The 25009-nt window shown below is 53.8% G+C and overlaps 1 protein-coding gene across 3 annotated transcripts in view; it reads left to right on the top strand.

The window, feature by feature from the left end:
• Positions 1 to 2513: 2513 nt before the first annotated feature.
• The window catches only part of PAX5 (paired box 5), a 186836-nt gene continuing 164340 nt past the window's right edge, over positions 2514 to 25009 (top strand). Inside the window, exons 1-3 of one of the 3 annotated variants that reach the window (XM_070597088.1) lie at positions 2514 to 2758; positions 16157 to 16322; positions 21929 to 22126. In XM_070597088.1, coding sequence (XP_070453189.1) covers positions 2713 to 2758; positions 16157 to 16322; positions 21929 to 22126 — 410 coding nt within the window. In that variant the 5' untranslated portion in view covers positions 2514 to 2712. Of the gene's footprint in view, positions 2759 to 8695; positions 10082 to 16156; positions 16323 to 21928; positions 22127 to 25009 lie in introns of those variants that run through there. The other 2 variants (XM_070597089.1, XM_070597090.1) reach the window with 2 other exon arrangements.

Below are 25009 nucleotides of genomic sequence, written 5' to 3'. Positions count from 1 at the left end.
TGTCCCTCGGTCCAGCGCTGCGGGAGTCGGGGAGGTCCGAAGCACGCTGGCCAGGCTCAAGGGGAGTTCGACCCACAGCGGACAGAGTGGGCAAAGGGACAGCGGTTCGGCCGGGTACGCCGCGAGGAGGGGCTCTGTGAATTCTGACCCAGGCACTGGCGCCACAGACCCTCGGGGTTGTGACTAGGGGCGGGCGCCCCCTCGGGAGCGCACGTTGGTCTGGAGCGCGAAGAGAACCACGCGCCGCGCGGGGTCCGGTGTTTCGGAGCACGGGGAGCCCACCATTCGTGATGCTTGGCCCAATCCTCTGCCCTTCCCGCGTGCGGACAGGGACGGAGCGGTGGCCAGCGTCCCCTCCGTAATCCACAAGCCTCACAAAGCCAAAACACACACCAAAGCATCCCACAACACAAACACTAAAGCCAACACACGAAAACATAAACCAAAACCCCCATCCAAACGCGCGGCTCCTAAAAACAAAATCAAAATCGAAGAAAACCAAACACAGATAGACACAAAATTCACCTAACGCAAGACACACCAACGACACCCACTAATTCAAAATCAAAACACCGCGCAGAAGGAACAGCCTTCCAGAGGACACACAAAAAGATAACCTACAAGAACAAAGTACAAAACACACACAAAATCAAAACACACAAGACAGAAAACAAAACCCGCCCAAAAGACCAAGACTCACAGAGCAAAACCTGCTAAAATGAAATCCACGCAAAACAACACGCAAAACACCCGAAACAAAAGACTCTCTCACAGATAATGACAAGAAAACTCACTGAAAACAAACACAAACAAAACAAACCCTCTAAATAGAAAAAAAAAAAAAAAAAGCCCGAACAACTCCCGCCCCCAGCCCGGGGTGAAATGTCAATTCCGGGAGGGCGTTTGATCTCCGGGGCCGGCAGGCCGCTCCTCCTCGGCGCAGCCTCCCCGCGCGGGCCGGGCGGGAGGCGGGAAGCGGGGCTGGGGCCGAGCTGCGGAGGGAGGGAGCCCGGCGCTCGGAGACGGCCCCAAATCAAACCGCCGGGGCAGGGATCGGACCCGCAGCTGCAGGGGGCGGCGGCGCAGGGGGGCTGCGCAGATTACTTGGTGGGGGGGGGGGCTGCCCGGGAATCCACAGCCCGGGTTCCGATTGTGGCGAAATCCGCTCAGCGGATAAGCGAAGTCCGGTTCCCGCTGCCCCCACCCCCCTTCCTCGAGCTCTGGGCTCTTCCCCCTCGGTTGCGGCCCAGCCTCGTGACCACCCCCTCCAAAAAACAAACAACACTCTCGCTGAGGACGATTCCCTTTCCGAAACTGCCATTGTCCGGCAGGCCGAGAGTCCTCCTGCGGAGCACTCCCCCGCCCGGGAGAACCTTGCCCCTAGGACCACCCCGCAGCGAGGCCCCACGGGCTTCCAGCGGCCGAGCCGAGCAGCTGGACTCGGGACCGGGGAGGGGGAAGGTGAGGGAAGTCCTGAGCCTGGGCCGAAGGGAGCGGGCGGGCCGTGCCACACTCTGCAGGCTCTCTCTCGGGCTGACTTTGCCTCTGGAATCAAGTCCTGGGCTTTGGGGACGCCGCCACGATTCGGGGCTTGAGGGCAAACAGATTCCATTTATATGGGCCGGGGTAAGGTGTCTGGGACTCACGCCTGTTTCCAGGACCTCCTGAGATGGTTCTGTGCAGCCCAGCGCTCCAAAGCGGAGGCCTGGATTTTATCCCCAGCATTTCACAGCGTAACCTCTGTGCTCCGGGCCAGAAGGGGACATGGTGTGAGGAGGGGCTCTGGGACCAGGAGGCCGAGTGGGACCTGGGGACTTGAGGGTTTTGGAACTGCCCTGGAGTCAGGGACCCAGCAATAGCATCAGAGCTGCAACTTGGGGTGGGGGTGGAGTGGCTGGGAGCTCTGGGGGCGGGCGCCGCCCTAGGGGTGAATCTGAGGAAACCGGAACGCCCCCTCCATGCCTGGCGACACTGCCTGCCTTCGCATCCCCTCCAGAAGCACCTGCTTGGTAGAGTGGTAATTTCTTTAAAAACAAACCCGGCCTGCGCCCGCCTACGCCACGGGGTTTGCCCGTAGAGGGGTCACTGGCCCCGCGCAGACGGCGGCGGCTCCAAGACGCAGGGGTTTGGAGAGGGTGCGGCCCCGAGGCCGGGGCTCCCGGCTCGCCTTCGGTCGGCCCCTTCCCGTAGGCGCGCGGGCTAGTGCCCTGCTCCGTCTGAGCCTTCCTTCCCTCCCCCCCACCCCCCTATAAAAGTCCAGGGCGGCGCGGCGGCGGCACTGCTGCTCTCCCGGCCTCGCGCGCGGCTCCGGCCCGGCCCGGCCCGGCCCGCCTCGTCCGGCCCGCTGAGCAGGCCCGGCCGCACAGCGCGGACACCCTTTCCCGTCTCGGGCCGGCAGTGCGGGGCGGCACGCTGGGGGCGCGGCGTGTCTGGGGACATCTTGTGATGTTGGCGAGAACAGGACATGATCTCACATGGCGAGAAGCTCTTTAGTTCCTTAATCATTTCACGGTGCCTTCGGATGCTTTTTTTCCACCTAAAACGTTTAGTTTCAGCTCAGTGATCAGCTACCCCAGCTCGGCGGGGGAGCGGAAGGCTTGAATTATTCCGACCTGTGAGCGGCCCCTGGCACCAAAAAAAAAAAAAAAAAAAAAAGCACAAAAAGTGGAAACTTTTTTCCCTGTCCATTCCATCAAGTTCTGAAAAATCAAAATGGATTTAGAGAAAACTTACCCGACTCCTCGGACCGGCAGGACAGGTAGGACGATTCGGGCTCCAGGGGTGCGAACTCTGGGACCCAGGCGGCGCTGGTCCCCACGCACGTCGGCCCTGGGGGGCGGAGGGGCGCTGCATTTTCGCAGGGATTGACTGCGTGTCTGTGGCGCGTTTGTATGTCTTTGCACACACTTCTCCATCAGTCCAAGTGTCTGCGATTTTGCCTATGTTTTTCTCTATTTCTGAATGTTTATTCGAGTGTCTATCCGGGAGCCTGAAAGTTTGTTTGGGTCTGTGTGTTTACATAGGGGCTCAGAGTGTGCATGAATGGCTGTGAGTTTGTGTGTCCCTGTATATGTATTTCTAAGTGTCTGAGTGTGCATCCAAGAGTTTGTGTGCCTGTGTGTATCTTTATATTCATGAGCGTGTTACTGTGTTTATGAGTTGGTTTTCCTGGGTACTGTTCTTTGTCACATCCAAAATGTGTATCTATGAGTGGCATAGTATATTATAATTTGGATAAGTGTCTGAGTGTAAATCCACTCCTTTAAGGGTCTGTGTTCACCTGTCATATTCCAAGTGATTTTGGAAGGGAGAGTGAGATGGTTACACTGACCCTTCCATTTTTGGATGTCAACAGCTGTTCACTGTGTAGAAGCTGATGTACACAACAGTCGGTGCCTCTAGGCATAGAGATGGGTGTCGGGGCTGTGGGGGTCTGCTGTGCTAAGCCTGTGAACAGTCAGGCTCAGGTCGCGTTCTGTTGGGAGAACCAGGATTGGAGGTGTGAATCCTGGGTGTGCAGCCCCTCAGTGTGTAGTGTCCGCCGTTTCGCCCTGTGGGCACTGTTGGGTCTACCATTTGTATTAAAGGGTCTCCCGTGGCAGGTACAACCTTGGCAGGTGTGAGGGGGCAGCCTAGCCTATAGGCTAGTTGTGACATTTCTGGGGACCCCCTGCCAGCCTTCGCTTTCACCTAGACAAGCCTCTGACACTGGGTGTGTGTGTGTGTGTGTATACTGTGTGCTCAGGCTTTATCTTGTGGGTGCCGCTCCAATGGAGGAGAGCACAAGTGGGAGGACGTGTGTGCCTAGCCTGGGCTTCCTGCTCTGCTGTCTGTACGTACACAGGCCTTCCTGGCAGAGGGCCTGCTGTCCCTGCCCAGGCCTGGGCAGTGGGTAGCAGGGTGTGTTTGTGTTTGAGAGGAGGTGGCAGGCAGCAGGAGGCCTCTGACTGTCCTGAGGTAAAAGCCCAGGTGCAAGTCTCTTACTCACTGGGCCAAGTGTGTTAACCCCTACCCAGACACACCCCTGGCCCTGGCAAGAACTCCCCTCCTCCATCCCTGTGGATCTGTGAGCCCACCTTCCACGTTGGCCCTAAATACAGATGAAAAAGCAGAGAGAGAAGGGTGGACTTACACCCCAAACCCAGGACAACTCCATGGGCGTAGATGTGTTTCCAAAATCGAGACTGGAGAGAAGTGAGGGTAGAAATCTGAGAGGTGTGGAATTGAAGAGGATTCCCCAGGGAGAGGGTGCAGGAAAGGGAACCCAGAACCCCCCCTCTGCCTCACCCCAACTCTCCCCCTCCCCCTGGTGGGTCCCTTAGTAAGTAGGCCTCCCAGAGGTGTCAGGGGCTAGGTGTTGTGTATGTGTTGGGAGTGGTCAGAGGCTTGTCTGGGAGAGGGTCTGCGTGCCTGGCCCGGCTGCCTCTGCTGACAAGCTGTCTGCGAAGAATGTAATTCACGCGGTCGATGGGCTCTTTGATTAGTTCAATCGCCTGAATAATCGTTTAATCAATAAAGCATTTCATTCCTCAGCCAGGCGGGCCTGGGTGGGGCTGGGGGGCCCCAGGTTGGCCAGAGTTTAAAAATCCGGAGAGCCACGCCCCTATTTCCCACTGGATTGCGGTAAAGGCAGCCTGCTGGGAAAGGGCCGACAAGACCTCTCAGGTAACACTGACTTCTGCCTTTCTGCACCAGCCTGGGCCCGGCTGGGGAAGAGGAGAGAGCTGAGGAGCTGGCCAGGCTGGCGGCATCCAGGTCTGGTTTTGGGTTTTTGCATGGGTTTCTCCCCTCTCGCAACTTCGAGGCCTTTTATGGACCGCTTGACCCCCCCTTTGCTTCCTGTAGGACTGTATCCCATTCCTTCTCTTGACCTCGGTTTCCCCATCTGGAGAATGGGGAAGGAGTGTATGCCCTTCTACCTCTAAAATCGGGTAGGGTCAGCCCTGAGCGGGGAGCCACTTAAGGATCCTCTTGTCTAGCCTCTTCATTGTGGTACCAGAAAGGGAAAACTGAGGTCCAGAGAGGGGCAGGGGCTTGTCTGAGATCACACAGCAGGAGGTGTGGAAGGAGGAGGACTGGAAGGCCACTTCTCTGCCCTTTGACCTGTCATGCCTGCTGGGGGAGGAGACAGAGTCCCAGCCTCCAGAGGCCCCTTGGGGAAAAACTGCTATGGGACAAGCTTGCTGAGGTGGGGATGAAGCGCCTGAGGCCAGGGAGCCCAGGACAAGCTGGAAGCTGCCTGGTGGACCTTGGCACCCAGTCCGCCAGCTTTGGACTGAGTTTGGCCCAGTGATGACAATACTCCCCATCCATGGGTCTCTGTCCTTCAAAACCTCGGGAAGCCTCCTCCCAGGGGTTCTTCTCCCCATTCCACACGAGGGGAAGCTGAGCCCCGCCCCCCAAGTCTTTGGGAGTGAGAAAGGTAGTCCCAGAGCCCCTGGCCTTCAGGGTTCGCTGGTAAAGAGAACAAATCCTGACAAAGGCAGTTTACACAGTTCTTGAAAAATCTGGTTAATTCTCCCCTTTTTTCATCCACTTCAACAATTCCTACAAACAGACCTGGGCGAGGCAGAGCAAACCCCTGCTCCAGGCGCAGGAGTCACGCAGGAGTCGCTCTGACCGGATTAGCGGCGTAACCTCGGGTCTCTTTGATGCTTTTGAAATGTGGGTTAGAGAGCAGCCAGCTAGCGGGACAGCAGCATCTCGGACTGTCCTGAACTGAGCAGCCAATCTGAACCCTGCAGGCCTCGCTTTGCGCGAAGCAAGAGCAGGGAAATGGGCTGGACCTGGGCTTTGGGAGCTGGTCTCAGGCCCACAGAGCGCTCCGGCAGCCCCTGGCCCTGACGCCGCCGGCGCTGGACGGGCGGACTGGGGGAGAGGAAGGGAGGCGGGGAGGCGGTGTGTTCCGGGTAATGCCAGGTTTGTGTCTGAAGACCGAGGGGACGTCCTCGGAAGATGTTTTGACTTCTCAAACGTTCTCAAGCGGGCTTTCTTTCAATAGCAAAACTTTCAAAGGCAATTCGATTTACGTAAATCGAGTTTCTTCCGGGATGGTTTCTTTTCCCGTCTCCCGCCTCCAGCGCTTAGCACAGGGCCCGGCCCAAAGTCGTACTGCGGGGAGAACGCACCCCCGCGACTGTGGCGCACCGCGAGGCCCGCTAGTCTCTCTCCTGGACCCAGACTCGTGGGCTCGTGGGCTTCCAGGGACAGGACTGAGGTGCAGAAGACCAGCTCCGTCAGGGAATCGCTGTGTAATCTCGGGCTAGTCACAGAACTTCTCTGGGCCGCTGTTTGGTGGCTGTAAGACCGGGCTGGGTGGCCAGGATATCGGGTCTGGTGGCACCTCTTGGCGTTAGAAGTTCCCGGAGGCCGGCCGCTCGGGTGGCGGTGGATGACCCCCACACAGAGGGGACCCCCCTCTTCTCCGCGGACCGCAAAGGGGCTGCTCTCCGGCACACGTTGGGCAGCCCAACGCCGTCCTGAAGCCGAACGCCTTCTGTCTGAAATGGGAATCCGAGCTGTTCCTGTCTAGGTTTTGTCAGCGGTTCCATCCCAGCCGGCAGTGCTCCGGGCATTGTGTCCAAGCCTCACCGGTATGGGACGGAAAATCAGTTTGTGTTGGCAGATCCTCGCTAGGTCTCTTGATTTGGTAGCACCCCCCGCCCCCGCCCACCACCACCAAAAAAAAACACCTCTCCACCATCCTGAGAGTGGTCCTTCTGCGAAAGAGATTCCCAGGCCACAGCCTATCTTCTGGCCCGGACTTGCTATGTGACCTTGGACAAGTGCATCCCGCCTCCTCGGCCTCAGGTTCCGCATCTGTAAAATGGGGAAAGCATAGCCTCAGGGTCCTTTTAGGTCTAAGACTTTAGAATCTGAGTTTCTAGGCCTGAACTCAACGAGCGTGGGGTTTGAGGTAGAGATGTCACTGGCTGGGTCCCTCAGGTGTCCCCACACTCCCGCCTCTCCCGTGGGAACTCAGAGCCGCCACATCCAATTCTAGTCACTTCCGATCCACTATGCGCCACCGGTAGAGCGAAGGCGGGAACCCCAACTCATCCTGGTCCCTCTCCCAAGGTTGCCATCTTCCTAGGGGGCGAATATCCGGACAGGCAGGGTTCCAGACAAAGGAGAGAGACCGCAGCCACCCCACCCCAGTGTACACTGCAACCTTCTGGGCCCCCAGAGGCCGGCCAGGGGCCGTTTTCTTCAGCTGTGCCCCGGAGAGGGTGGGGACGGTATCAGAGGCGGAAGCTTATCGACCGTTCTGGGGCAGCTGGGTCTGGGACAGGAACAGAAGGTGGGTCCGACGGCCGACCCAGTGTAGGGGTGTGAAAAATGGGACAGAAGTAGAGACAGGGGAGACTGAAGCAGAGAAAGACCCAGCGGTCCTCCTAGAGTCAACTTGGGCTCTGTCCTCCTTACAAATCCAGGTCTGGAGCAGGCGTTTCAGACCCTTGTTTTGGTGGATTTATGTTTAATATTAGAGGATCATCAATTATGAATTCAAAACGGTGGGTCTTGGGATCACTACCACGAGCTGCTGGGGCAGGGGAGTCTTCAGCGTCTCTGCCAGGGCTGGGCTCTTGCACGTGCAGGTGCTCACAGTAATATTGTCACCTGGTGTAGAATGGCTGCCACATGCCTCCTTTTCAAAGTCCAGTTCATTTGATTGTGGTCCCAGGGCCTCACTCCCCCCAGAAACTGAAACTCGCTGGTCAAAGATCCTACTCTTCTGGACCAGGAGAAGGAGAGTTCTTCTAGAAATCCATCCGTTTTGTCTTAAAAGCGACAAGAACTTCCCCTGGAGGGGGAAGGTCGGATTTTCTCAATAGCTGAAAGCTGCAGCGTGCTAGCACGCCTGGAGCGGCTTTGCGCGGCCCTTGCAGACAGAACACGCCCGCCTGCCGGCCCGCCCACTGCCCACTTCAGGCACCCTCATTAGCACGGACGCGACTGGGTTCACTTAGTTCCCAAGAGGCCTTGCACCGGATGCAGAATTGCCTCTGCGAACGGAAGCCTTCACTATGCGCATCACTAGCCTCCAGAGCTTCTGGCAGCTCCTGGTCTGAGGCTGGAAAGAGAGGCTCAGGGCTCAGGGCTTAGGCAGCCTGGTCCAAGCCTCAGATAGCCCCCTCCCCCAGGACACCCTGGTTATTAGCTTTAAAGGAGTGTGAGAGTTCTTTCTCCTCAATGTCTCTGCCTGTGGTTAGCTCAGAATTGGGGGCCCTACTGGTAAAATGAGGGAGCGGGGTGGACGAGGAGGAGGCAGCATTGGCATAGTAGGCGCTTGATAAAATTATGAAATGTTTCCGCTGGAAGGAGTCTTCGTTAAAGTCGAAGTATGCCAACTCTGCCCATTTTACAGATGAAGAAACTGAGGTCACAATGGGGCAGATGTGCGCACACTACGAGTCCATCGCGGGTCTGATGGATCTCTACTGCGTTCCTTGTTTTCCTCCAACATCCGGGGTGTGTGTGTGTGTGTGTGTTTTCTGGAGACTATCCCCCCACTCTCACCCTCCACCCCCGCCTCGGCTGCCCCCAATCCCTCAGGACGTCCCACGGTCCCTACGCCGCTGCGAGGAGGCCAGGCTCCCGCGGGACCTGCTGCGGGACTCTTCACACTGCGTGGATCCCCTTCCCCCTCCTCCCTCCGCGCTCCACTAGGCCTTCGCCCCGCGCGTTTGTCAATGAACGTGGCGCCGCCGCCTGGGCCACGCCCCCCATTCTCTCCCATTGCTCAGGTATCGGCTAATCAGGCGGAGCCCGCCGGTTGTTCGGCCAATGGAGGGGTGTCTCGGGCCAGGGCCGGCTGCCTCTGCTCTGATTGGCTTGATGAAGCGTGATTGGCAGGTTAGTCCCCGCCCCGCCCCCGCCCCCGCCCGGAGGGAGGCTGAGCCCCGGGCGGCGCTGTCCACACGCAGCGGGTCCTGAAAGCGGCTCCGGGGCGGCGCGGTGGCGCACTGTGCGCGCCGAGCAGGCGGAGGGCTAGCGCCGGCGGCGGCGGCGGAAGCGCGGGCAGTCAAAGCCGACAGCGACTCCATCTCAGCACCGGCAGTCCCGGCGGCCTTGGTGGAAGGGACCTTCGGCTCTCTCCTCTGTCCCTCGCTCCACGCCTGGGGCAGGCGAGGCGGCCGTCCTGGAAGAGGCAGCTGAAAGACAGTCGAACCAGACCCCCGAGAGAGGACAGCGGGGCTCGAAGAGTTGGTGGGCGCGAGGCAGATACTCAGGCGAGGAAGAGACCGTCGCTGTTGTCCCCATCCTGGTCACAGCGATGGGGGAGCAGCGGGGCCCGCGGGAACTTTGAAGATAGCGGGTCCCGGGCGTGAGGGCTGCAAGCTCCCGGGGCCTCTGGAGTCTCGGCCCCAGAGTCAGCGGCGGAAGCGTCTCCGAAACCGCCGGGGCCCCAGCGCGGCCGGAGAGGAAGTTCTTTGCAACTTCGTTCGAGACGTCGGAGAGCCGGGTGGAGAGAGGCTGAGGTGGCAAGTGCGAGGCGCAGAGACTCAGGGAAGCAGAGAGAGAAAGGATCCGGGTAGACCGAGAGGTCGAGGAGACTCCAGAGGCAGTGAGGCCGCGGAACCAGCCTGGCAGCCCGCGGGCCTCGCTGCGCCCCGAGTGAGCCAAGGGCTGCGTGTCCCGCAGGCCTCCTCCAAGCCGCTCCTACCGGAGGCCGGGGACTCCTAGCCGTCCCGGAACCGGGCCTCTACGCTATGCCCCCGAGGCTGCGTGCGCCTTGGCCGCAGCTACCCCGAGAAGGGTCCGGAGCCGCCGCCTGAGCCAGCCCAGGAGGGAAGCCACCAGGAGTTGGGCGCCCGCTGGCAGCCGGACTGCAGTAGCGACGTTCCTGCCTCCAGGCGCAGCAATCGGCGGTCTCCGGCCGGGCGGCTCTGAGAGAGGCCCCAAAGCTCCAGCGGCATTTTCTGAGCCCAGCTCGTACAGTGCCTGGCCTGACGGCGCGGCTCCCCAGCCCCACTGGGCAGCCCCCTGGCGCCGGGAGGCGGCGGCGTGGGCCGGCCTGCAGTCTGGAGCGCCCCGATGGAAATACACTGTAAGCACGACCCGTTTGCATCCATGCATAGTAAGTAGGCGGCGAGCTCGCTTCTCTCACTCCCTGGCCGGGACGGGTTGGGGATGCCGGACCGCGGGGCAGGTACTAAGGCCGGGAGGACCCAGGACTTCTGTAGCTGCACAGTCAAGTTTGCAGAGTGCAGGTCTCCCAGGGCAGGGCATGTGGAACAAGCGCCTGGCATCCCGGGCCGCAGCACTGGGCACCGGGAATCCCGCCTCCAGCAACACGTATTGCAGGCAGCGAGCTGCAGCCTTTGGTGGGCTCTGGCAGCGACATCTCAGTGTGCGAGGAGAATCCTGGCTGGGACCAGGAGAGGGCTCCGGCCAGGCTAGTTGGAGGGCACGAAGTTGTAGGGAGAGGTCAATTTGGGTCTCATACAGCCCCACAACCCAACCCCGATGGCACCTTTTTCAGCAGTGAGGCTGAACAAGACTAGTGCTTGGAGGGGTAGTGGGACCCCGACCAGTGCCTGTGTGCTTGTGTATGTGGAGGAAGAGATTGAGAGTGAAGTGAGACACCAGGTCCAGAACTCTAAAGGCGTCCTCGAATGGAGGAGTGGGATTTGAAAAATAAACGAAATAGTGGTCCCTGAGCTGAGCTTCTGCTTAGAAGCAGCCAGTTCATACAGAGATCCTTAAGACACCATCAAGTCCTTCTCTACAGGACGCTTCCCTCATGATCGTTCTCCCTTAAAAAAAAAAATCAAGAAGTAGAAGCCAATTAGTCACCATCCAGGCGCCCCCCGCCTTCTGAAAGACGCCGAGTGTGTAGGAGACGGGAAGGGTCGTTTTGGGAGCGGGGAAGCCGGTTCAGCCGCCTGGCCCGCTGGGATCTGCCAGATCACCCATTAACACAGCCTCCAGTGAGATGAGCGCTCCCCTCACGGTGAGTTAACGCCGGATTGGATTCGGAGATTTCGAGGAAATTCCAAGTGGAACGAATCGTGTTTCTCTTTGCCGCTGCAGAGCTGGGCCGGAGCAAGCCGCCAGGCTTTGGCGGCATCCAGCCGGGTACCCAGCTCGGGTCCCGACGAGCCGCAGGTCAGGGCGTTCCTCCCGGGCTGAGAGCGCCCCCCCGCCCCAAGCTAGGTTCCTCTCAGCCCAGGATCCCGCTCACCCAGCCCTGGGTCCCCTATTTAACAAAGGCAACAGAGACCCGGCTGGAGAGAAGGCGAGCTTTCCTGGGCGAATATGTCCCTTTCTGCCCCGGAGGGCGAGTGGTCTGTTAGGCAGGGAAATGCTGATCTAGGCTGCCGGGGCTGGCTGCGGGCAGGTCAGTTTCTCTTTGTGTCAATTTCCCGAGTCCGAGGTAATCTACCAAAGCGGTGGGGAGATTTACCCGGAGAAGCTGCTTACTCGAGTCCCAGCCCAAACGATTCCTCACCGTTTGGGGCCTGTGCCAAAACGGTTTCCAGTCCATAGTGACCCCAGCGCCCCGGGTAGCCGTCTCCTGCGCAGACCTGAGCCGGGCTCGGGGGAAGCTCTGGTCTCGCAGAGTGAGACAGGAAACAAACGAGTTGGGGTCGATACTCTGAGAGACGGGCAAACCCTTAGCTCAGCCAAGGAGCGACTGGGGGGCAAAATGGGGAGGGCTGGCCCCTGCACTTCTCTTCTCGCTGGCGGGAATCCACAGACCCTCACTGCCTCCTTCTGTGCAGAACCCAGCGGCCGGAGGTCGTGCTGGGGCCCTCGGGGAGATAGCATCAGACCCGGTGGTCTCTCGGCTGTGCATGAGGGTGCAGACGGCAGCTCCTTCCAGGTGCTGGTTAGCCGACTACTAATGCCTGTGTCTCTGTCTCTCCTTGTCCTGGCCTTCATCTGCCTCCTCCTAGAGAAGTGCTCCCTCCTCCCATTTTCATTCTCCCCGGCAGCTCGGTGGGGGCTGGGCCCCAGCCAGCCTAGCTTCCAGAGCTAGCTTTTCTGGAAGTGCCCTTGGTTCTGACTCCCAAAGCTATTTGCTTGCACAATGCAGGCCTGCTCTGGGGCCCCAATTTGTTGGTGATGGGGGGCCAGTTGTATGGTAGATTCTGAGAGGTCACCTGGGTAGTAGGGGCTCAGACCAAGTCCCACCTCCTCATCTTTGATTCTGGCCCTGGTCAATTTCTGCCTCTTACTTGCCCCCGTTTGAGCAGGACAGCTCTTGTGGGACAGTGGTGTTGGGAGGAGGGGCAGGCACTGCCAGGAAATGGGCTTCTGAGTTTCCCTTCCCCCACTCCCTATTTCAGACTCATCATTTTCATCAGCGCACTGGCCTCCCACCCCCTCCCCAGATGTTTTCCTCCCCCAGGTGTGGTTACCAGTTTTAAAGCACTTTTATAGCCAGTCTCCTACCTGAGTATCTTCTAAACCTTCAGCTACACCCATTTTACAGAGTATGATATTGCAGTCAGAGAGACAAAAGGACTGACAGGAAGTTCACATGGGCAAAGCTGGAGCTGGTTCTTGGGTCTTCGAGGATTCACAGAAGGGGAGGAAGAGGGACTTGGATTCTGGAGAGAGGGCAGTGTACTGTCTGGGTGGGTACACACCTGTGTAAGGCGCTCTCTCTGTCTGGTTTAACTATATCTGTATCCATGGCCCAACTGTCCATGTGTGTCAGCACCTGTCTGTCAGAGAGTCTGTTAGGGAGATTTCATCCCTGCCCTTTCCCTGTATTTCTGTTTGCATGTCTGTGTGTCCTTTCATTCATCCTCTTCAGTGCCACTAGGAGGAATTACAATGACTCTGTGTGTCCTGGTGTTCAATCTGCTGCTGAGTCAGCAGAGACCCTCTCCCTAAGACCTTTGCCCGGCCATGGTCTTTGGGGTGTGGACAGGGCTCCTGGTGGGCGGCACGTCCTTATCAGGGCCCGAGGAGCATCTGTGGAGGCCAGCCCCTTACAGACCAGAGCCACGAAGGCCCCAGGGGCATCTGCAATTCAATCCTTCTCCCTCTACCCTCCTCCAAATCCTGTTCTGTCTGCCCTCTGGGGCGCGGTTGTGTTTCCCTTGTATCTGTGTGTCTGTTTCCTGGTCTTTGCCTTGATTTGTTTGCATCTGTCTTCTTGTCAGTGTCTCTGTAAATTCTATTTGACCCTGAGAAGTGTAGCTGAGTCGTGTCTCCCCCCAGCAGCCCCCACGGGATGAGCGCTCACCCAGCTGGAGTCCATAGGAAGTATAGGCTGGGACTTGGGTTCTCTGAAGAGATGTAGGGCTGGAGCTGGGGTCCCAGCCAACAAAGGTCCCCATCCACAGAAGTCCCCTGTCTTCCACATGCCCTCATACTGGGCTTCCTCCATTTTCTCTTCTCATCTTCTTGCCTCCCACTGTACACCACACTCACCTTTCTTTTCTTTGCCTGTTCTGGCTGATCCATTCTTTTTTCTCCTCCTCTTGGTTCCTCACCGGAGGCTTCCCTTCCAGGCTCTCTCTCCTTGCTGTCTGTCTCGTTTAGCTCCCACTCTGCACCTTCCCCTCACAGGTCTCTTTTCCCTATTTCTTTTCCTGTCCTGCCTCCCCTCTCTCAGGTTCCAGGTTTCACTTCTTTCTAGTCTCAGGGTAAGTGGGAGACATTGCCTTCTCGACTATAGTTTAAAATCACTGGCCCACCCGCCTCTAAATGCTCTATTGAACAGGACTGTGACGGAGGCAGAAAGGGCCAAGTTGGTCTGGGGCCTTGCCAGGACGTTGAGGGAGGTGAGGGGCTCCCAGGGCATCCTGGGTCTGGTGTCAGCTGTGGACATGTGGATCAGAGTCTGGAAGAACATTGGTGGCCTAGCCTTTGTGGTCAAGGGTAGCGGGTTTTGGGACCTGCTGTCACGTAGAGTGTCTGACCCTTGGCTTGGGGTTTTTTTCATGATACAAATGGTTCCAAAAGCTCACAGATGTCCTGCAGGACTACTCGTGGAACTTAAGTCCTCTGAAGGTTGCCACTATGTTTTGAGCAGAAAGTTTAAATTGCCAGTGGTATGGGGAACAGGCTAGTGTGCATGGGCCTCAATGCCTAGACCAACAGGTTATCTGAAAAGTGTGCTGGGAGCTTTTAGCTTCCTTTTTGTCGTCTCAGATGAGCTTGTACCAGTTTTGAATTTATTTTGTCCTTAATTCCAGCCTGTTTTTGAAAGATTCGTGCAACCCTTTTTTATTAGGTGCTCCCAACCCCAGAACAAAGCCTTCTTAAGGCCCTCGGCCGGGGCGGCTGCTGTCTTTCTGTTTTAGGTGACAGTGCAGTCGCGTTCCTAACTGCAAAACTCAATTCAGGATGGTTTTCCTTCTTGTCATGTCTGGAGTGTTTTAGAACAATCAAAGGCGATTAAAGCTCACTTTGAAAACCCGAGAGAAATTCAGCTTAGAACCAGAATTAAGTGCTGTTGTTGTATATGAAATCATGTTTGTCCTTGAAATCAGCCTGAGCCTGGACATTTTGAGAAATGTTCAATTTGGACTCTTATGGGAAACATCAGTGAATTGCTTTGGCAGTTTTTAGGAAATAGGTTATGTTACGGGTGTTTTTTTCCCCTCCATTTCAGGTACTGTTCATGAACCTGGATAGTCGTTGAGTGCTGAGAAGGAATGGCTGAGAGGAGGGGGCTATATTGTGTTTTAGAGTTGGAGTGTGTGTATGTGTGTGTGTGTGTGTGTGTGTGTGTGAGTGTGGCCTCTGAGACGCCCTGGCCCCTGGTATAGTCCAGTCTCGGGCAAGTCCCACTTAAGAGGAGACTGCCCCCTCCTTGGCCTCTGGGCTGCCAGCAGCATTGGTAAAGGCTTGGACTTGGCTTTCAGCTTTGACAGTCCTCAGCAGTGTCAGTTAGTGGCTGATTAACAACTACAAGATCGGTTATGTTGCTACATGGGATCACTCTGTGTTTGCTGGGGTGGCTCTTCCAGTTACTGGGATCCCTGTTTCCCTCCAGCTGGACCGTGATGTCAGAGAGGCGAGATTCTTTCCTGGATTCCTCTTAAAATCCATCCAGAGCCTTTGTAAAACCTGGGACTCAGAAGCCTTCTCTGGCTTCTTTATTTCCCCTGGACTAACTTACAGCTGCTTGTCAATTGCAAAACCCTCCAAAAATTCCAGGGAAACTCTTACAACAGATCCTGATGCAGCAGAGTGCGATGTCATCCTCTGACCCATTTCTTTTGTGTGCTCCGAGAGGGTGCAGTGTCTAGTCTGCATGTCAGCCTCACCTTTTTTGTTAATTTGTTTTTTTCCCCCTTTATTGAGATTATAAGCCTCACTTTCTTAAAAACTGTGTTTTTGTCAAGGCAGTGGTTGGATTTTCTCTCTGTACTCTGCAGACACTATTTAAAAAATTTTTAAGTCTTTAGCCCTTGAGTCAGACTGTTGATTTAAAAAACATTTTTTTTTTGAGATCTAGGTTTATTGGAATAGTCCATCTCATTTTTTGTGTGTGTGTGAGGAAGACTAGCCCTAAGCTAACATCCATTATCAGTCTTACTCTTTTTGCTTGAAGAAGATTGTCGCTGAGCTAACATCTGTGCCCATCTTCCTCCATTTTGTATGTGGGATGCTGCCACAGCATGGCTTGATGAGCTGTGTATAGGTCCGTGCCTGGGATCCAAACCCATGAACCCTGGGCTGCTGAAGCAGAGCATGCGAACTTAGTCACTATACCACCAGGCCGGCTCCATCCTTTTCAAATTTAAAGAGTTTGTTAAAAGGAAAGAGTTTTATTTCTAAAAATCTCTTTAAATTTAATGTATTTTAAAACGTATTTTCTCCCCAGGATCTTCCTTAGACCTGAGCATCATGTATGTAGTAAGTTGTGTCCCTAGTATTGATTGAAATCTTTGCATATTCCACTGTTAAAAAAAATTACAAGGAAAATGCTAGCAACTAAAGGAAACAGTATCGGGATGCTTGCTGTCAATAGCCCAACTGACCCGGCAAAGATGGACAAAGGCTAAGATTAACTTTTGAAAGCAGTCTGAGGTGCTCATGTAGCCCGCACCAGCTGACTCCAGGCCCAGCGCATCCGGCCTGCGGCCATTTCCCATCAGAGAGGCCCTGGGGCTCTCAGGCGCTCCCGCTGTGTGACTGGTTCTAACTGCTCTTTTCCTTGCCTTTTGTTTCTGATCTGTTTCAGGACATGGAGGAGTGAATCAGCTTGGGGGGGTTTTTGTGAACGGACGGCCACTCCCGGATGTAGTCCGCCAGAGGATAGTGGAACTTGCTCATCAAGGTGTCAGGCCCTGCGACATCTCCAGGCAGCTTCGAGTCAGCCATGGTTGTGTCAGCAAAATCCTTGGCAGGTAAAGGCAGGGGCTCCAGGCTCCCCTTGGCTTTTCAAATAATGAACTCAAACACAACCCGGCCTCTGTCCGATGTGCCAGTGTCATAGTGAGAGTCACAGTGGCACTTCACTCCACATGCACAGCACTTTAGAGTTTGCAAAGCCCTTTTGAGGCCATTCAATTCAAAGTCAGCCTGTATCAAGTGACATGTGGAACAAGGTGCCTGAGTCGGGAGGGATGACCTGTCTTCTGAAAGCCTGGCAAATTATTCCAAAGAACCCGAGTAAGAGGTTCTTGGGAATTTGTGCTACACATCTTGGGTGAGCCGAGGGCTTGGGCAGGCCTGGATGGAGAATCCGCAAGGTATAAGGTCATGTAACCAGAGTTCGATGTTTCATTTCAACGTTTGCAAAAAGCACACTCCATTTTTAAAAGTCAGCTGTCATTTTCAGTTTTGGGTTATCATCGGCTGCCATATTTCCCTTCTGTATGTTTTGTTTCCTTCGTAGTGATGGACATCCTAAGTATATATTAAATTAGGGAAGAAAAAAGACCCCAAACAAACAAACATGAACTCAAATCTGACATTTGAAAGTTGCCACTTGACGTGGTAATTTGCTGCAAGCAAAGTACCAACATGCTGTTTCTCCCAGAGGGCTGGGCAGCGTGTTAGCGCTCCTGGGGGAGCCTCAGCATGACCCAGGGAAGCGAGTTCTGAGACGAGGAAACAAACCTAGAGAGGCAAAGTAACTGACCTAGGTCCATGCGACCAGTCCGCGCTTGGCTGGGAAGAGGCCCAAAGGCCTCCCAGACCACATGCGTCTCACCTCACCCCAAACTCAAGCCACAGGTTTGTTTCAGGGAAGTTGTTATAGGTCTGCTCCGGCAGCCAGAAGCATTCTCAGCTTTAGCTGTTTGATGCTTTCTCAGGATTCCTCTCCCTGGGTCAGAAAGCAACCTTTGTCCTGTGGCTCGCATTATGGTTTGAGAATGGATGCCTGAATCAAAAATACTGGTTTTGAAGTATGTCAGTCACTGCATGACTTTCTGGTGCTCTTTCCCTTCTATCTGCTGAAATTTAAGAAATTCTTTCAGATGAAGGGAGCGACAGTTTTTTTTTTTTTTTTAAAGATTTTATTTTCTTCCTTTTCCCCCCAAAACCCCCCAGTACATAGTTGTGTATTCTTCGTTGTGGGTCCTTCTAGTTGTGGCATGTGGGACGCTGCCTCATGGTGGTTTGATGAGCAGTGCCATGTCCACGCCCAGGATTCGAACCAACGAAACACTGGGCTGCCTGCAGCAGAGCACACGAACTTAACCACTCGGCCACGGGGCCAGCCCTGGAGTGACAGTTTCTAACCTTGGGGAGGCTTGCTGGAAGCTAGGGGAAGAAGTTTCAGGGCCAGAGGTCTGTCAGCCCCTTTAGGGACCTTGATCCCTGTGTTTATTCCTCATCCTCCTGCCCATCGCGGGGCCATCTCCTCCGTGGAGGCTGTGAGCTCCACTTCTCTTAGCGCTCAGCAGCCAGTGAGCCCCAGTGGGGGTTCAGGGGTAAAGGCAGGACATCAGCGTGGTGCTCTTGTGAGATAGTGGTTTGGCGAGAGGATAGGAGCGAGAGTAGAAGAAGAAAAATAGAAGAGAGGCGGATAGAGAAAAGAGAAAGAGAAAAAGGAAGACAAAGGGAAAAAAGAATGATAAAAAAAAAAAGAAACAGAAAGAGAAATGAAGACAAGATTGAAGGAGAGAGAAGGAGAGAGAGAGAAGAGAAATATTTTAGACTGTCTCAGTGTCAGGCTTCTAGAGCTGAATGGATCTTAGGTATGTTCTGGGGAAGCCTCTTCATTGTACCGAGGGAGAGAGAGAGAAAAAGAAGGCCCTTCCTTTGTTTTTGCTGAGACATCGTTGCTGAGCCGACATTTTGCTTGTTATTTGAAATCTTCTCAGGGCACGATGCTGAGCCCTCCTCTGAGGGGACATCCAGATGCTGGGTCCTCGTGTTCTGGTCCCCCAGAGCACTCCAATCTCCCCTGGAGGCTGAAGGGGACAGGGACCCTCCCAGGCCCAGCAGCAGCCTCCCGTGGCCCAGAATAGATTTGTCACTAGGTGGAGAGGCACTCGGAAGTTACGCGCCGCTCCGGTGCCTGGCCGTTTAAGTTGTCAACAATAAATTGGAATTTCATAGCTCATTATTTTCATAACTAAGAACCACAGTGGACAAAATGTCACTCTAATTAGAACTGCCTTTTAAGAAACAAGTTCAGCCCTAAATAACAGTGTGACTGGGAATTTGTGAACCGGGGCTGTTACATCCACTGATTCTTTTTGGTCACTGAAGAATTTGATGGGTGCACATGGGGTGACAGATTGTAGAGAGCATGTGCTGCGCGGTGGCTGTGGTTTTCAGAGGCTGCACGGCAAAGCAGGCAGAGTCCCTGGGGCAGGCAGGGACCCCCGTCATCTCGGAAAGGTGGTGGTCTGCCAGCAGTGTGGGCATTCAGTGCACAGAGCCTAAGGCCGCAGAGGGGCTCGAGAGGCACAGCCTGGTGGCATGTGAGGCCCATTTAAATCCATCTGAAAGCCTGGCTGTTGTCTTCTGTCACTGGAGCCTGGCTGGCAAGTTCAGGCCGTTTGGGGTTGGGTGGCATGTTACACGGTAATAAACACTCAGAAGATTTTAATCTACAACACATGCTCTTCATGTTTTGCAGCTTTTTCTTAACCATTCTGTATTTCGGTCTTCACAACAGCCCTGCAGGCAGGCAGGACAGACATCCTTCCCTTATTATACACATGGGATAACTGAGGCCCAGAGAAGCTAAGTGAGTTGGCCAAGGTCACACAGTGAGATAGAATCAGAGTAACTGACTAGCACCTACACCTCTTGACTCCCAAACTAATGCTCTTTGCACTGAACTACTGTGTGTTGGTGGCTGCTGTTCAGCTGTTGTGTGTAAGCCAAAGGGCTGCACGGCTGTTTTGATGAGGTGAAAGGGCAGTTACTTAGTCTGAATCCTCACTTGACACAGTTGCTAGTTGGGGTTTCCAGGACGGTCTGGGTTGCCTTCTAAGTGCCTGGCCCATGTGTCAATCAAAAGGAAGACAGAGAGGGGCTGGCTCCGTGGCCGAGTGGTTAAGTTAGTGCGCTCTGCTTTGGTGGCCTGGGGTTTCACTGGTTCGGATCCTGGGCGCGGACATGGCACTGCTCATCAGGCCACGCTGAGGCGGTGTCCCACATAGCACAGTCAGAGGCACTCACAACTGAATATACGACTGTGTACCAGGGGGCTTTGGGGAGAAGAAGAAAAAAAAGAAGATTGGCAACAGATGTTAGCTCAGGAGCCAATCTTAAAAAAAAAAAAAGGAAGACAGAGACCTCTTGTGTCAAGACCGCAGCCTCCTATGGCTGGCACTGCTCAGGGGGATGGCTAGTGAGAGCCCTGGGCGCTGCCACCCCCAGCCATGTCGCAGGGCAAGTGGGGCAGGGGCTTCATCCTGCCGCCCTCACAGAGTTGCTGCGTGAATTTTGCAGTTTCATTCAACTGACATACTTTGAGCACCCAGCACAGGGATGTCTATGTGTCTGTGACCCCTGCCTCAAGACAGTGCCTGCCATACCAGGCTCCTGGTGACGACTGAGTGAGTGAGTGAATGAATTAAAAGATGCATGTGAAAATGCCGGGTAAACAGTAAAGCTCTCTACAATTGCAAAGGATTATAATTATTTGATTTTTTTACAACCAAAGCGGGAGTTTTCTCTAGTGGGAAGAGCACTGGATTCAGAGTCTGGTTTGAAAGCTGGGGCTGCCTCTGACTTCCAGAGGGGAGCTGGGCAAGTTGCTTAGTCTTCTGAGCATTGATTTTCTTTTCTGTAAAACTCTGCTGGCCTCTCAGGATTGGTGTGAGGATCAAGACAATTCAAGGAAGAGCTCTGTCAACTGTTAGTACCTGAATGAGTTGTGCTGATAGTAACAAATGACTTCCTATTGTGAAATTGAAAGGATAATTGGAGGCTGCAGAGACTGCTGTGTGCCTTGATTTAGGTACTTTTCTAGACTTCTGGAAAAAAAAGTATTTTTTTGGATATGTCTAAAAATGTGTTTGTGACTAATAACAATTTTCCAGCAATTACAGAAAGAGGGGGGATAGGTTGAGTTTTGCCTTACGGTCTGAATTTGTACATGACTCACTCTTCTCAATGAAAAATAGAATTTCCACCTCCACATCTCCACTCCTAAATTGTTTCATCTGTTTCTAGAATATTCGCTAACTTGGCCCCAACCAGCCTCAGCCAGGCTGAGACTTCGCATCTCTTTAAATGTAACCAGTCGTTATTCCTGGGTAATATTTCTCCCTCATCCCACGGGAGAATCGCCTCTTTCCCTTATCTGTTATAAACTCTTGTTAGGTTTAAAAATTACCAGTCATTTCTAAAATGTCGTTTTGGTTAAAAAACATTTCTACTGTGAGATAATCTCCTTTGCAAGAGGAAGTCAAGAATCCCTCTGTAAATGTTGAGAGAGACATCCAGCGAAGGCTGAGATTCAGAAAAGAAATCAAGTAATTTTTTTCCCCTGAAATGATCTTTCATGGCACTCTTCTCCCCGGTCTCGGTTTTGCTGTAAAACCCTGACATCCTATTTGCGTTAACGAGGAAGAGCTGATAGCATGGAAATGTCCTTAGAAACAGCAATTTACCTCAGGGAGGTCCCTGGAAGACCTGCTGTGACTTGTGGTTGGTGTTTTGACTGCTTGGGTTTCGACTTACATATAACACATATTTCCAGTTAATTCTGGAATCTGACACTCTCTTTAATTTTACACCAGGGTTATTGTTTTTCTCTTATGGAAAAATAAGTTGCATTTTAGGGGATGGTTTCACAGAATGCAGAGGAATCTTCTAGGGGATGGGAGAGCGGGCAAATTAAAGGCACAAGCCAAGTTTCTGGGGAAATTTTAGCTCAGGAGTCTGAGCCACAGTCCTGGCTTGGCCACTTGGCCTTGTGTGGCCCTGGGCACGTCATCATACCCCTGTGGATCTCTGTTTTATACCTGTGGATGAGCGCCCATTCATTTATTCATTCACTCCTTCAGTCAGAACGTTTATATCCTTTACAACTGCTGTGGGGATCCAATGGGAAAAATGACTGGAAAGTTTCCTGTGAACTGTACGATGGTAGATCAATGTGACAGAATTAATTAATTAATTATTGCGTAGCATCCTGACTAGCACTGACCAATAAGAATATAATGTGAACCATATGTGATATTTAAAATTTTCTAGTACCACATTAAAAAAAGAAACAGATATAATTAATTTTAATTATATGTTTTATTTAACCCAATATATTAAAAATATTATCGTGTCAGCATATAAGCAATATTAGAATTACTAATGAGATATTTTACATTCTTTTTTGGTATTGAATTTTGAAAATCTGGTGTGTATCTTATGCTTACTGCACATCTGAATTCAAACAAGCCAAGTTTCAGTGTTCAACGGCCTCATGTGGCTGGTGGCTACTGTACTGGACAGTGCAGCTCTGGATGGAGTAGTCTGTTCTTTTGTTGCCAATATCCGTTTTGCTGGTTCCTCATGGCTAAGCTCCTTTCTCCTTGGGTCTTAGGTATTACGAGACGGGGAGCATCAAGCCTGGGGTAATTGGAGGATCCAAACCAAAGGTCGCCACACCCAAAGTGGTGGAAAAAATCGCTGAGTATAAACGCCAAAATCCCACCATGTTTGCCTGGGAGATCAGGGACCGGCTGCTAGCAGAACGCGTGTGTGACAATGACACCGTGCCCAGCGTCAGTTCCATCAACAGGTGAGGGGCTGATGCCTGGGGGGCTAGGGATCTGGGTGGAGTGGGGGATCCTGGGGACTCTGTGTGTGCCTTCCCTACAGATCTGGTCTCTCCTTTCACCAAAGCCCCTTAGAGGTCACGGCCGGAGGGATGCTAATGGGCCGGATGAATCTCTCTATCGCTATTCTCTTCTTCTTCCCAAGGTGGGAGGAGTCCTCGGCCCAGGGAGAGGAGGCCATGCCAACACCCTGGCTGCTTGAGATTCTTCTGAGCCCAGAGTGATTACCGTCACTCCCTTCACCACCCAACTCTGTGTGTGGAGCACTTAGTGAATTGTCCTGATTAGGCTTTCACAAGTGTCACTTCCTTGCAAGCCCAGGTTCAAGGTCTCAGCACTGGTCCATCTCCGAGCTTCCCAGGAAGAACGTTCTTGCATCTAGTTTGGGCAGAGGTTGAGCCACTGAGTGTGGGGAGCTGAGCTCTGACCTGGAGGTGGGAGACTGAGCCCCTTGTCCCAGCTCTGACGTAAACTCGAAGTGTGACCTTGACAAAGCTCTTCCTGTCTCTGAGCCCGTGGCCCTGGTGGGTCTGACGTGGGGCTGTGATCTCCAGGAGTGACATCTGGGACGCTGAGATGCTGTGGAGTTTGGGAGTTGCCCTCTCCCCAGTTGGCCCAGATCTCACCCATGGATAGAAAGACCCAGAGAAATACCGTGGGTACCAGGCTTGGGATCTTCCTGGGAGCTGCATGGCTCCTTCTCCTCTCCACTCTGACCCAGGATACATCTAGCAGAGCTCTCAGAGCTTTTAAAAGAAATCCCTGAAAGTTTTCCATGGTGGATGGCGCAGTCTCCACTCCACTGAAACCCGTAGAGTCAGGGATGAAGTTGTAAGACAATCAGAAATGATTGTTCTCTAAACTCCACAAAGAAAAGAGAAGGCAGCAGACCGAAAACTTGAGTGGTTCCCATTTCTTCAAGGTCACACCTTACCCTTGTCAGCGCAGAACCTATCTGGGACAGGGGATCCCTCACCCCCAGCAGGAAGAGGTAGTCATACTAGAATGTGTCTGAGATCCGCCTGGTCCCCACAGTCATTCCTGCTGTGCTGACTCAGATGCACAGAGTCACTGTGTGAGTATGTGTGTTGACATGCTGAGGCCTGCTCTCTCATGGACCGTTAGCCTGTTTTTCGTTTCTCAGCAAACCTTCACCACAGCCCTGACATCATGCACGGTGCCGAGAAGAGAGAAGGGATCCAGGCACACAGTGTCTTAGTCTCTGTTCTAGAAGTCCTCTTTGTCCAGAGTGGGATTCCAGCATGTGCTTATAGGTCTGGACTGCCCGAATTAGGCACAGACTTGTTGAGGAGGTAGCCACAATTGTGGTAGGTTTGAGGGAAATAGCTCCTGTTCTGTTTCTGGATTGTGAGGGGCTCCAGGGCGCTTGGTGAGTTCTCTACTCCTGGCTCATTGCAGGATTTCCATGGCACGAAGCAACAGGATTTTCCCCCAGGTCTCCAAACGCCCTAATGTAGACTGAGGCACATACTGCCTAGTCAGCCTGCTCCACAGGGGGTCTCCGCCGGACCTGGGGTTAGGCTGTGGGAGCCCACAGACTCCCCGCTGTAGGGTGTGTATGTAATTGGTGGTTCAAAAGATAACTGTAGGTTACCCGTGGGGGTCCCAAACTCTAATGCCTGTGTAGGGCTAGGCAGATAAGGCAACAAGTGAAGCAGACCAGGCATAAGGCAATAGGGAAAGGTTGGGTCTGTGGCAAACTGGAGAGCACAAGCCCTATCGAAGGGGCACTTGCTTCTCAGCTCCAGCCGAATGCTGCCAGGAATGTGGCCCAGTGGTTGCAGGTTTTTTCCATTCTTAAAGAGAAGCCAGGACTTATGTGTCCATGTATATATGCGTGTTCGTATATAGGAAATCTGTATATTTTTAAATGGTGGCAGTTAACGTCAATGAAAAAATGCCTTGCAGGACAAGCAGAAGTCATTTGCAAGGCTCCAGCGTACAGCCTCTGTAATACAAGGATGAAAATTGTTTTGTGATGAATTTATTTATATGTATTTTAGAGATATATAACTAGCACACAAAATCAGTGAGTGTCAACTTTATAAGCACTCCCCCATTTATAGTAAAGAACTAATATTACCTTATAAGATAAGTCTATTTAAGTGGAAAAGTCAGTTACTTGAAAGAAACATGAAGTAACGAGGGCACAGTGGGTACAGAAGTGGTGGCGGCTGTGAAGGGGGAGCCTCAGGGAGTGTGGAGGGCAGTCGTGGATCAGCTGGTGCTTTGTCCCTGGAGCTGTGGGTGCGTTGCTGGGGCCGTGGGTAGCCTCAGGGGCTGCCTGGGTGTCCTGATCATACCGGTGGCCTGGCTGGCTGTGCCTCTAAGGTGCTCTCACGTCTGTGGTCTCCTACAGCCCTCAAGGGTTCTCTCCACCCTGTGACGGGTATAGAAACCGTGGCCCAGACGGGGCTGCAGAGGAATGATGATTTTGAGCTGGAGAACAAGTAGAGCCAGGGTCTCCTCATGGTAAGAGGAGGGCTGGTGTCCTTCTCCCACCGCCCTGTGGAACTCTGCCCGTGATGGAATGAGGATCTGGGAGAAGGGAGGCAAGAAGAAGTGAAGTGGCCATTCCCACTCCATTTCCGAGACAGTCTCACGTTGCCGCGCCCCCACGCCTGGAGATCCTGAGCCATCTCAGCACATACTTTTATTTCCATGTGAAGGCAAAGCTCCCACTGCATTCCAACGGATGGATGCAGCTTCTAAAGAACCGTCTTGCAGATGTCCTGTGAGAGGCACCTTTAGCTGCCTCTCCCGGCACTTCCCTCCCTGAGCAGCACTCTTTTCCTTCGCCCAGCCAGGGAGGGAGTGCAGCTATT

This window comes from Equus przewalskii, chromosome 26 (assembly GCF_037783145.1).
Source record: "Equus przewalskii isolate Varuska chromosome 26, EquPr2, whole genome shotgun sequence".
Classification (NCBI taxonomy): domain Eukaryota; kingdom Metazoa; phylum Chordata; class Mammalia; order Perissodactyla; family Equidae; genus Equus; species Equus przewalskii.
Note: the sequence above shows the minus strand (reverse complement) of the source record. Positions and strands in the feature narration are given on the sequence as shown.